We start from the raw sequence: 13303 nt of genomic DNA, 5'->3' as shown, positions 1-13303 counted from the left end.
AATTTTTCTAAAGATTTGATGTCCCAAAGTACTTTTAGAAAAGAGACACTTCTGTTGTTTAAGGGCTTTTGGGGTGCTTATATAACCATAAAATGACATTTGGGAACTGCTGTTTTCTTTTCCTCCTGTTAATTATTTTTCAGTGCAATTAGAACCAGATGACTAACTGACTAGAAATCTGAAATGGTACCGATATGAATACTCTTGCCCGTTCTCAAGATACAAATGAGCAATACCACTTGGCTGCTTAGAAAGTGAGCAAGTGATGCCTTTACAGGATGAATATTTTTCCTTACTACAGGCAAGCTGCCTTCTGTGAATATAGTAACTATTAATGGAATGCACTCTTTATGTACCAAATCACTATAGTTTCAAGAAAGAGATGGTTTCATTGGGCATCATTATACTTGGCATGGTCAATCTGTTCTCCAGGGTCTTACTGGTATGAGAATTTGAGAGTTGGTCAATAAAGATGACTAGGCCCTAGAAGACCTGTCATGCCGATCAAACTTAAAAGAGGCTGAATTATGAACCAAAATACCATTGGTTCTTCTGTAATATTCTTTGTCACATTTGACCCTGGTATATTAGTAGCCAGGTGTCACCCTCCTTCAGCAAAGTATTTACATAGATTAATAAATAAATGGTATGTTCAGTTTTGCTTGGTGAGCATGGAATCAGAAATGAAGAATTAAGATGGCTAATTGGCTTTTTCGAAGTTATATTAAAAACTCTTTTTAAATACATATTGGGAGGCTATTCAAGTGTTCAGGCTGAAGTGCAGTGATACCCTGACTGCTCTCAGCCAAAGACCATGGTTGGGCTTATTGCTGACCACTTGCCTCTTTTCTTTGATCTACATTGCTATACATTCTCCTGGTTTCCACTGTGGCCTCTTATTTCTTGATGACATCATTCTATATGTTTATTTATAGTTTTCACATTTAGATTATTGCATTTTCTAACTTCCATTTGACTTTTTTTTTTAGTATAGCATATGAATTTATGTTAACCTTCATCAAAGAAAGTTTGTGCTTTTTTACCTTTACCACTTTTTCCTTTAGTTTATTTTTGGCTCACTTAGAAGACAACACAGTAACACCTTACTTATCTAGTATCATTGAAAAGTAATATTTCATATTCCAAATAAATGAATTTTTATATGATTGAAGCTTGCCTTTTAAAACATTGCCTTTTTAATTTTAATCTTTAAAATGTTTTAACCATTTTAGATGGTTATATCTCTGTAACCTTGCAGAATTCCTTATGTTATTAAATGAAACACACTGAAGATAATTTAAATATATTGTAATGACTTAGAACCAGCATTGTAAGTATCCATTATTACACTGTGTTTTAATATGGTAATGCCCTCAGAGGCTCTTAATTCTTATGAGACAGTTTGCCTTTACATTAAATTACTTCATAGCTCTTTATTGTCCTTTTGGTGGTTATTCTCTCTCATTTCTTAGCTCTCATTTCTTGATGAACTTGCTACATTATTTTGCTCACCATTTCCTGGGGAAGAAGGGTCCATGTCTAAACAGTAAAGTTCATGAGCTTTGAAACTACTGCCTTCCTCAGAAGCCTTTTTTTTTTAACCTTTTGAGTCTCTGTGTTCTAGAAGGTAGAGGTTGCCAGAAGTTGGACGTGCATATAAATGGATAAGTGGAATGTTACTGTTAATTTCAAAGTACATGGATCATAATTTTAAAGAGCAAAAATTAGTCCTCATACACTCTGTTGTCAAAAACATATTCATTGCTATGTCTGCATGCATTCAGTAGAGTACTTGCTTTATAAAGACAGTAACAAACTTCTTTGGAGTTGATCATTAAAAGAAAAAAGGCACAAAGTGATTGGTTTACTGATGATATAAAATAGCATAAGAGTTGTCTGATTTTCAAAGCATGGCTCTTTTGGAGTAGGGCAAAGGTAATGCTTAAATATACCTCTTTTGATATATTTTTTTTTCTCTGTTAAATCATTCTCCATAATGGAAAAACTTTTATTTTGATATTTATACTTCAAAGAAATAACAAGGACAGATATTTACTTATCACTTACATAGAGTTGTCTGTTTGTTTGTTTCTCTTAAATAATAGGAATTTCACCTTCAAATCCAAGACCTCCTTGGCTTTATCCCTTGATTCAGACAGTGAAGATGAGCTTAAACGCTCTGTGGCCCTTAGCCATAGGCTTTGTGAAATGTCAGGCAGTGAACAGCAGCAGGAGGACCTGGAAAAGGTAAGTGGTTTCTTACCAAAATATCTGACTGTAGAAACCAATGCCTTTCATAAGCAACATCGGCAAACTTAATAAATACATACAATAGATCATAAACTTAATGCACCTGTTCGAACAATTTTAAGAGTCTGCTGTTTGTAGCTACAAAACTTGTGTGTTTAAACGTGGATTGAGGCTTTTTTTTTAAATTGAGGTATAATTGACATAAAACATGAGATTAATTTCAACTGTATAACATGATATATTTGTGTATATTTATTGCAAAATGATCACCACAAGAAATCTATTTAACATTATCACTATACCTGGTTACCAAAAAAATTTTTTCTTGTGAGTGAGAACTTTTCAGATGTACTTAGCAACTTTCAAATATGCAATGCAATATTATTAACTGTAAATTACATCCCCATGACTTATTTTATAACTGGAAATTTGTACTTTTTTGCCCCCTCACCGATTTCATTGACTCCCTAGTCCTCACCTCTGGCAGCCACCGTCTGTTCTCTGTATCTGTGGGCTTAGTTTTTTTGTTTTTTTAGATTATACGTGTAAGTGAAATCATACAGTATTTATCTTTCTCTCTATGTAACTTATTTCCCTCTGGGTCCTTTAGTGATGTCACAAATGGCAAAATTTCATTGTTTTTCATAGTTTTTTCATGGTTGAATAATGTTCCATCATGTGTGTGTGCGCACACTTAAACACGCACTCATTTCACATCTTGTTTATGCATTCATCCATCAGTAGAAACTTAGGTTGCTTCCAAGATTGATACGTTAAGAAGTGAAAGTTGTTGTAAATAAATAGCTTCCTCCTATTAATATTAATCTTCAGAGCTACTCTTACATGTGCTGTGTGTGCTTATTCACTCAGTCATGTGCAACTCTTTGCGACCCCTTTTGTAGCCTGCCTGGCTCCTCTGTCCATGGGGAATCTCCAGGCAAGAATACTAGAATGGGTTGCCATGCCCTTCTCCAGGGGATCTTAGACCCAGGGATTGAACCCAGGTCTCCTACATTACAGGCAGATTCTTTACCATCTGAGCCACCAGGTCCTCAGATAATTACTTGCATTATTTTGATACTAATTATTAATACAAGGGAACCATAGTAAATATTTTACATTAACAGGCCAACTAGGTAGTCTAAACGTTTGATGGGTGTGAAGGCACAACTTTCAGCATCTTCAGTCTTGACACATAATAATGATAGTTAACATTTTTGAAGATACAAGGTTTTTTAGGAGTTTGCATCATCTCATGAAACTGATTTTAAACCTCATTTCAGTAAAATAACAATTATTTCAGTAGTTACTTTTTGTTCAGACTGTTTCCTGTCTTTAAAGTTAGAGGTAGTTTGTGGTTGCTGACCTTGAGTGAGAAATGACAAAGTGAAAAATTCTCCCAGAAATCAGAGAAATTTATTCAGAAAATGACTTCTAAATATTTATAAAATCTTGATAGTTTTATTTTTTTCATCTATTCAAAAAAAAGGAATGAGAGCTACCCACATTTTAAAAAGAATGTTAGGTATAGTGACAGAATATTTACAGTGTGATCCATGTATATCCGGAAAAAATATACCAAAAACACTTAAATATCTCTGAGTGGTGGATTTTTGAGTGAGTTTATTTTATTATTTTTATGTATTTTCCAAATGTATACAAAGAGTATACTTAACATTTATTATAATCAAGCAAGTAAACATGTATCTTTATATGTAGTTAATACATAAAAAATTAAAAGAAAATTAGGCTTCCCAGTGACTTTATTTATTCGTTATTAGTTGTTAAATAACCCAAAACATCAAAGAAAGGAAACTTAGGCAATTCCCTGGCAGATGAGTGGTTAGGTTTCCACGCTTCCACTGCAGAGGGCATGGAACTAAGATCCCACATGCCACGTGGCACAGCCAGAAAAAGAAAAAGGAAAGGAAACTTCTTAGAAATGAACATATCACTTTAAACTCGAAGATTGCTGTATTTGTAGGCATTCTGTTTTCTTCTAAAAGCAGTTCTATTCTTTAGGATTCAAAATCATGCAGAATAGAACCTGATAAATCTGAATTGGAAAACTCTGGATTTGACGGAATGAGTGAAGAGGAGCTTCTAGCAGCTGTTTTAGAGATAAGTAAAAGAGAAGCTTCACCATCTCTCAGTCATGAAGATGATGATAAACCAACTAGCAGCCCTGATACTGGATTTGCAGAAGATGATATTCAAGAAATGCCTGAAAATCCAGACTCTGTGGAAACTGAGAAGCCGAAGACAATCACAGAGCCTGGTAGGTTTAAAGATAAACATCTGGTAAATAAGACATAACTGTTTTAAAAGCTTTGTAATAGCAAATGACTTCTACATAATGGGAGATGAGATGGATCTGTATAATAGAGCTATAATATTTTTGTGCTCTTTGTCTTCTTTTTCTAACAGAAATAAGTGAATATTGTGAGTTTGTGTCAGAGGCTAGTGGTAGAGTATTCCTTGTCCCTTTAGGTGTCAGTTCAGTTCAGTCGCTCAGTCGTGTCCGACTCTTTGCGACCCCATGAACCGCAGCACGCCAGGCCTCCCTGTCCATCACCAACTCCCGGAGTTCACCCAAACCCATGTCCATTGAGTCAGTGATGCCATCCAACTATCTCATCCTCTGTCGTCCCCTTCTCCTCCTGCCTTCAGTCTTTCCCAGCATCAGGGTCTTTTCAAATGAGTCAGCTCTTCGCATCAGGTGGCCAAAGTACTGGAGTTGCAGCTTCAACATCAGTCCTTCCAATGAACACCCAGGACTGATCTCCTTTAGGATGAACTGGTTGGATCTCCTTGCAGTCCAGGGGACTTTGAAGAGTCTTCTCCAACACCACAGTTTAAAAGCATCAATGCTTCGGTGCTCAGCTTTCTTTATAGTCCAACTCTCACATCCATACATGACCACTGGAAAAACCATAGCCTTGACTAGATGGACCTGTGTTGACAAAGTAATGTCTCTGCTTTTTAATATGCTGTCTAGGTTGGTCATAACTTTCCTTCCAAGGAGTAAACGTCTTTTAATTTCATGGCTGCGATCACCATCTGCAGTGATTTTAGAGCCCCCGAAAATAAAGTCAGCCACTGTTTCCCCGTCTATTTGCCATGAAGTAATGGGACCAGATGCCATGATCTTCGTTTTCTGATTGTTGAGCTTTAAGCCCACTTTTTCACTCTCCTCTTTCACTTTCATCAAAAGGCTCTTTAGTTCTTCACTTTCTGCCATAAGGGTGGTGTCATCTGCTTATCTGAGATTACTGATATTTCTCCTGGCAATTTTGATTCCAGCTTGTGCTTCTTTCAGCCCAGCGTTTCTCATGATGTACTCTGCATATAAGTTAAATAAGCAGGGTGACAATATACAGCCTTGATGTACTCCTTTTCTTGTTTGGAACCAGTCTGTTGTTCCATGTACAGTTCTAACTATTGCTTCCTGACCTGCGTACAAGTTTCTCAAGAGGCAGGTCAGGTGGCCTGGTATTCCCATCTCTTTCAGAATTTTCCACAGTTGATTGTGATCCACACAGTCAAAAGGCTTTGGCATAATCAATAAGGCAGAAATAGATGTTTTTCTGGAACTCTCTTGCTTTTTCCATGATCCAGCGGATGTAGGTGTACATCAAAAGAAAAGTTGGTATTCCTGCATTTAAAAATTGTTTGTGTCAATTTTTGGTCACTTTTTTCTTACCACTTCTCTCATAAATATGTATAATTCTTCATTTTTTCATATCTGAACTTATATCAAGTTCTAATGTATAAATCAAGTTCTCCATTCTTCTTTGGGTTCATCCCTTTAAAATGGTGGAAAGACCACTGAACCAAGAGAGCAGGTCTTGGGTGTCTAGTCTTAGCTATACCACCTACTAGTTATAAATTTTTAAATAAGTGATTTAACCCCTTGATAGCTATGAGACATACTTCAGATGGTTGGGGTAAAATGTTAAATAATACATACGTATTATGTGAAGTGCTATACAGATACAAATATTTTTGTGGTAATTATTACTCAAATTTTGTTGTTTCTCAAGCTATCACTGCAAACAACAGAACTGAACCTCCTTGCCTTGCGCTACGGGTGTCTTAAGATTTTTAAGTAAAGAATTTTCACTGCCTCTCCTTGTAGCCATGTCTGACTTTTTTCTGCTGGTACTAAATACTAAGGATTTAGTATCTATATCTATATAGCTAGCTAATGTGTGTCAGTATGTCAAGCCTAGGATTTTGGAAGTGAAGACAATACTAGTATATGATAGAATTTTTTTATCTCTTGATGGTAAATATCCTTATGAAGTCCCCTTCTCTTACTAAACTAACAATCACTGCCTTTGGAAGTGAATCAGGATTTCAGTATCACTAAAAGATAAGAACTCTTTTCAAAATAACATATCCTCCATATCATTATCATATGTTAAAAATTAATAATAATTCTAAGGAATGATCAAATATGATCAAACCCTCCGTAAGGTTTTTATTTTGAAAATTTCAAATCCAGAGAGACGTTGAAAAATAAAATACACACTTTTATACCCTTCATCTAGATTCATTAACATTTTGTAACTTTCTTTTTCTTCTCCCTTCCACACCGCCCCCATGTATATGTGTAGTTGTGCGATAGTTACCCCAAAATTAGTGCTTTAAAACAGCTATTTTAATATGTCATAATTCTATAGATTGACTGGTCTTTGATGGTAGTTCTTCTGCTCCCTGTATTGTTGACTGGGCAGTAACATTCAAGATGGCTCACCTTGGCACCTTGGTGGTATTGGTGAGAAGGATCAGCTGGGATGCCTAGATAGCCTCTCTGTTCTTCTGGTCCCCTTTCCCTGGCCATCTGTCTCCTCCTCTTCTCTTCATCTTTTCCATCTCTTCATATAATCTCAGGGACTCTCCCTTTCCATGTGGTCTCTTCAGTATGGTAGCCAAATGTCTTACATGATAGCTCAGGGCTCCCCAGAACACAAAAGGGGCATCTGCCAGGTCCTTAATGTATGAAGTGAAGTGAAGTCTCTCAGTTGTGTCTGACTCTTTGCTACCCCATGGACTATAGTCTACCAGGCTCCTCCGTCCATGGGATTTTCTAGGCAAGAGTACTGGAATGAGTTGCCATTTCCTTCTCCAGGGGGTCTTCCTGACCCAGGGATTGAACCCCAGTCTCCCGCATTGCAGGCAGATGCTTTACCCTCTTAGCCACCAGGGAAGCCCTTAATGTATAGGCTCAAAATTAGGACAGAATCAGTTCTGTCACATTTTCTTAAAGCACTCACAGGATCTGCAAGTGTTCACTGTGAGTTGGACTACACAGAGTTAGAATACCTATATGCATGGTTCATTGGATGCCATCTTTGGAGAATGAGCATGCACACACTCTTCTTTTTAATAGAACTATTTGAAATTGCAAGTATCATAACACTTTACCCTGAAACACTTCAACCTGACTCTCCTAAGTACATGGAAATTTTCTTATGTAACAGTTAGCATACCTAAGAATGTTAAGAGTGATTCCATATATAATTCCATATATAGAGATCCCACATATACATTTTCCCATTGATCTGTAACGTATTTTTTACACTTTTAAAAAAAAACTCAAATCCAAAGCTTACCCACTGCATTTTGTTGTTAGGTCCCTTTAGTCTCTAGTCAAGGCCAATTTTTCTTTGAAAAGCTCCCATTATAAATTGTCCTACTATTCTTTAACAGCTGTTTTGGATTCCTCCGCACCCCCCCTCCACCCCCCCACTTCATACCCTGAAACTTCAGAGCATGGAGATGGGATCATTTTTCTCCTTGTTGCCCATTGCCAGTTCCAACTGCTTGTCTCCTTTCATCCTAAAAAAAATTCCTGCTCGTTTGAAGCATGTAACTTCTGACTTTGCCATATTATCTCTTTCTATAGCTATCTTTTACCTTCCAATCATTCCACTCCCATCAGCATTCTTAGGGCTTTCAGCATCCTCCTAAATGTCCCTATCAACCACCTGGTTTCTCAGTTCCTAATGTGAATTCCAAAGAACTTTTCTTTTTCCCCATCTTGACAACTGACGAAACTCAAACCAGTAGTTCTCACAGTATATCTCCAGGCTATCAATATCATGTAGGAACTTGCTGGAAATGCCATTCTTGACCCCCACCCCTCACCTAATGAATGAGAAACTCTGGATGTTGGGGCTCAGCATTCTGTCTTTTGATTCCAGTTGATTCTGATGTTAAAGTTTGAGAACTATCTCCCTAGATTTTGTCATCATCAGTAACTGTATCACCTTTGAAATACTAATTTCAAGTATCTTTCTCTAACCCATTTCTCCTCCTAGCTCAAGTAATGTCATTCTTCTATTCTCTTTATTTCTTGCCAAAGAATGTTCAAATTACCACACAGTTGCACTCATTTCACATGTTAGCAAAGTAATGCTCAAAATTCTCCAAGCTAGGCTTCAACAGTATGTGAACTGAGAACTTCCAAATGTTCAAACTGGATTTAGAAATGGTAGAGGAACCAGAGATCAAATTGCCAACATCTGTTGAATCATAGAAAAAGCAAGAGAATTCCAGAAAAAACATCTGCTTCATTGACTACGCTAAAGCCTTTGACTGTGGATGACAACAAACTGTGGAAAATTCTTAAAGATATGAGAATACCAGATTACCTTACCTGCCTCCTGGGGAACCTGTATGCAGATCAAGAAGCAACAGTTAGAACCAGACATGGAACAACAGACTGGTTCCAAACTGAGGAGAGTATATCAAGGCTTTATTGTATATTGTCACCCTGCTTATTTAACTTCTGTGCAGAGTACATCATGCAAAATGCCAGACTGGATGCAGCACAAACTAGAATCAAGATTGCCAAGAGAAATATCAATAACCTCAGATATGCAGGTGATAACACCCTTATGGCAGAAAGCAAAGAGGAGCTAAAGACCCTTGAAAGTGAAAGAGGAGAGTGAAAAAGTTGGCTGAAAACTCAACATTCAGAAAACTAAGATCATGGCATCTAGTCACATCTCTTCATGGCAAATAGATGGGGAAACAGTGGAAACAGTGACAGACTTTATTTTCTTGGGTTCCAGAATCACTGCAGATGGTGACTGCAGCCATGAAGTTTAAAAAATGCTTGCTCCTTGGAAGAAAAGCTATGACAAACCTAGATAGCATGTTAAAAAGCAGAGATATTACTTTGCCAAAAAGGTCTGTATAGTCAAAGGTATGGTTTTTCTACTAGTCATGTATGGATGTGAGAGTTGGACCATAAGGAAGGCTAAACGCCAAAGATTTGATGCTTTTGAACTGTAATGTTGGAGAAGACTCTTGAGAGTCCCAGTCCATCCGAAAGGAAATCAGTCCTGAATATTTACTGAAAGGACTGATGTTGAAGCTGCAACTCCAATACTTTGGCCACCTGATGCGAAGAGCTGACTTATTTGAAAAGACCCTGATGCTGGGAAAGATTGAAGGCAGGAGGAGAAGGGGATAACAGAAGATCAGATGGTTGGATGGCATCACTGACTCAATGGACATGAGTTTGAGCAGACTCTGGGAGATGGTGAAGGACAAGGAAGCCTGGCGTGCTGCAGTCCATGAGGTCACAAAGAGGTCCAAGTCATGTCACAAAGGACATGACTGAGTGACTGAACAACAAAAACTTACTTCAACAATTACCTGATCTCATTAAGACTTCCAGTCTGTTGTCTTCTACTTTTTGGCTCTTCATCACCTCCCCTTTGTTATCACTTCCCTCCCCAGCCTATATGCCATATTCTGATTCTCTTCTCTCTTTCCTCTGTTTGTTCCTCTGTTGCCTAATGAAATCCTATTTTGCAGCTCAACCATCTTTTTACTCCATACCTTCACCCAAGCAGCTAAAGATTGCTGGAGAAAAATCACAAAACTGTGATGACTATACTTTCCTCAAATTCACAGCCACAGTGTAACATGGGCACTGAATTCTACTTGTCAGTTCTGTTATAGTTCCTTAGTAAATTTCTTTTCTTGGTCTCCATAATGTCTTAAATCTATAGTTCTCCTTCCACATATGATCTGGGCTCACAACTTAGCTGTAGGTCTTTCAAAGAAAATAGATGCAATCAGATGAAAGCTGTGCCTTCATCTTTGTTATGGAGGAAATGTCCTTATTCTTATTTAAGGTCAATCCCTTCATTCATTGATATCCAGGATCTCATCTACTTGTGCCTTCTAAAGACTGTCTTGAAATTATACTGTTATGTTATACTGTTTCTCTTATGCATCTTTTCTAAATCACTCTGTTGTTTCTTAATATTACCCTTTTTAAAGAACCGTATTATGATCTTGTGTTTCCCTATAGCTGTTGCCCCTTTTGTTTGCTCCCCTCCCGGAAAAATCCTTTGAAAGAGTCGTTTTACTCATTCTCTCTTTTTTCTTATCATCTCCCATTCTCTTGTCTACACTCTCAAAATGGGCTTTTACCTCCACCACTCCACTAAAATGTATCAAGTTTATAGTAGCAATATTTCATAAACTCCACCACTCCCTCCTTAACATGTAAAGCTTTATAAACTTTTTTCTATAAACTACTCTTGCCTGGTTTTTTCTTCCTACTAAACCAACCATTCATCCTAGGGTTTTTTTGGTTTTGATTTTGCTTTCCTCATCAGAACTGTAACTGTTGGAATATTCCCAGAACACTATCCTTAGCTGTCTTTTTTTCTAAAGCTCTCTCTCTAAGTGATCTTACATGTTCCCATAACCTCACATACTGATGGAATATCAAATTCATATCCTTGCCTAGATCTCTCCCCTGAGCTTTAAACTTACATATTTAAATGCCTACTTGAAATGTCCATTTGGTTGACTGATTTTTAGCTGCCACCCCCACCCCAGTAACCTTGTACCATATCAGCAAGTGGTATCACCATCCACCGTTTTTTGGTTCAAGCCAAAAATATATCTCCCTTGGTTTTTTTTGTTTATTTGTTTATACCTCATATTCAGTCCATCAATAGGTCTAGTCTATTATACCTCCAAAATATATCCTGAATCCAATCACTTATCAACATCTTCATAACTATAACTCTAGTCTTCCAACTCTCACTTGGGCCACTACAGTTGATTCCTAATGTCTCTTCCTTCACTCTCACCCCACTACAGACCTTCTTTCATGAGCAAAGCTGCCAGCGTAATCTTTCTGAAGCATAAATCATACATTACCCTTCTGCCTTGAACTTACTGTGATTTCCCATTACACTTAATCCAGGCTTCTCACTATGGCCTGTCTTCACCTTGCCCCTCTTTCACTCTGCTGTTTTAGCCATACTGATACTCTCTCTGTGTGTCCCTCATGCTAAGCTCATTTTCATCTCCAAGCCTTTGCACTTTAGCTCCTTCAGGGAAAGGGTCATCTTGCCTTAATTATCACTATATCCTCAACTTCTTTAGCAGTACCTGGCACCTAGCTTGATTCTCAGTAAATATTTGGAGTGCGTCACATTGCTCATCTCTTGAATCAACTGAAGAGGGAAAGAAAGACTGGTTAAGTAAGATTTCACTGTTAACCAAAGACGGGGGGAAGAGTGTGTGTGCAAAGGTCCAGATGTGAGAAAGGCCATGGTAAGTTAATGAACCTTAAAAGTTCAGAATGATCTGCATGGCTAGAACATTAATGTTGAGGGGGAAAAAGCAAAAGATGAGCCTAGAGAGTTACACAGACTCCAGTTTTTACCTGGCCTAAAGTCATGTTTAGAAGTTTGGACTTTTATTTCAAAAGCATTAGGAAGTTATTGAATAATTTTAAGCAAAAGGTATTTGATAAAGATTTGTATTTGAAAAAGATAATTCACTGCAGTGTAGTGCATAATTTAAAGAAGAACCAAAGTATCCTGTGAGAACTGTTAGAAAGTTACTACAGTAGCCCAAACCAAAAGTTAATGTACCCTGAGCCAACATTTGGCATTGGAAAAAAAAAAACAGTTGATGGATTCAAGAGAGAGGTGGGAAATAACACTTTATCTAATATGAGTGGGTAAATGAGAAGTCAGAATGACTCCCAGATTTCTGTCTTAAAAAAAAAACTGGGTGGACACTTACCCCTTGACTGAAATACAGAATGTAGAAAAGAAGCAGCAGCTTTCATTTGGGATGGGAGAAGCAGCAGATAATCTAATTAGTATAAGAATGTTGAGTTTTTATCACATGCACCCCCTCTGATCCACTGTGCCAGTTCCTTTAAAGTGTGTTTTTCATCTCATAGTCTTATTTATTTCTAGATCTGAACTGTTTTTTGTATCCATCTGATAATCTTGTTCTGAAGACAGATGTATATTGAGCTTTTTAGCATCTCAAAGTTTCTTATACCTGTTTGCTATCACATGCATTAATTGCTAGTGTAATTCTAGGATTGTATGAGATATATTGGTACATTGAGTGCTGAAAATTATTGGTTAAGAATTGTGCCTCTGTCGCCTATTTTTATGAGTATGTTTTGAATAAAAGTAATAATGTTCATCTTATTTCCTAAAATAGCAGCCTCAACTCCCAAATCTTTTTTCCACTTGAAGTGCTTAACATCAACTAACTTTGAATGTATCGGTTCCAAATTTCCAGAAGTGGTCCAACTGGTTAACTCTTTCAGATATTCATTCCTGGTCCAGTAAACTAAGGCCAAAGGGACAGGCAGGATTTTATATGCTTCAGAGCCACCCCTTCTAGGCTTTGGAAATGATTGTTTCTCCAAAAATGGAGGAGTTAAAAAAATTTTTTTTAATTGGAATCATACTGCTTTTTGCACTTAATATATCCTGAGTTTCTTTTAATGAATATTCAGAATAAGTTTTAATGGTAAATATTCAGTCAGTTGCTGCTGTTGCTTAAGTCACTTCAGTTGTGTCCGACTCTGTGCGACCCCATAGACAGCAGCCCACCAGGCTCCTCTGTCCCTGGGATTCTCCAGGCAAGAACACTGGAGTGGGTTGCCATTTCCTTCTCCAATGCATGCATACATGCATGCTAAGTCGCTGCAGTTGTGTCCAACTCTGTGCAACCCTATGGACAGCAGCCCACCAGGCTC

At 37.5% G+C, this 13303-nt stretch overlaps 1 protein-coding gene across 8 annotated transcripts in view; it reads left to right on the top strand.

The window, feature by feature from the left end:
* USP37 (ubiquitin specific peptidase 37) overlaps nucleotides 1-13303 on the top strand; it is an 85494-nt gene that overhangs the window by 55376 nt on the left and 16815 nt on the right. For all 8 annotated transcript variants that reach the window (XM_024999419.2, XM_010802319.4, XM_024999416.2 and 5 more), the window contains 2 exons: nucleotides 2106-2247; nucleotides 4273-4528. In XM_024999419.2, the coding sequence (XP_024855187.1) occupies nucleotides 2106-2247; nucleotides 4273-4528 (398 nt within the window). The remainder of the gene's footprint in view (nucleotides 1-2105; nucleotides 2248-4272; nucleotides 4529-13303) is intronic.

This window comes from Bos taurus, chromosome 2 (assembly GCF_002263795.3).
Source record: "Bos taurus isolate L1 Dominette 01449 registration number 42190680 breed Hereford chromosome 2, ARS-UCD2.0, whole genome shotgun sequence".
Lineage (NCBI taxonomy): Eukaryota > Metazoa > Chordata > Mammalia > Artiodactyla > Bovidae > Bos > Bos taurus.
The sequence above is the reverse complement of the archived record's forward strand: the minus strand, read 5'-3'. Positions and strand labels throughout refer to the sequence as shown.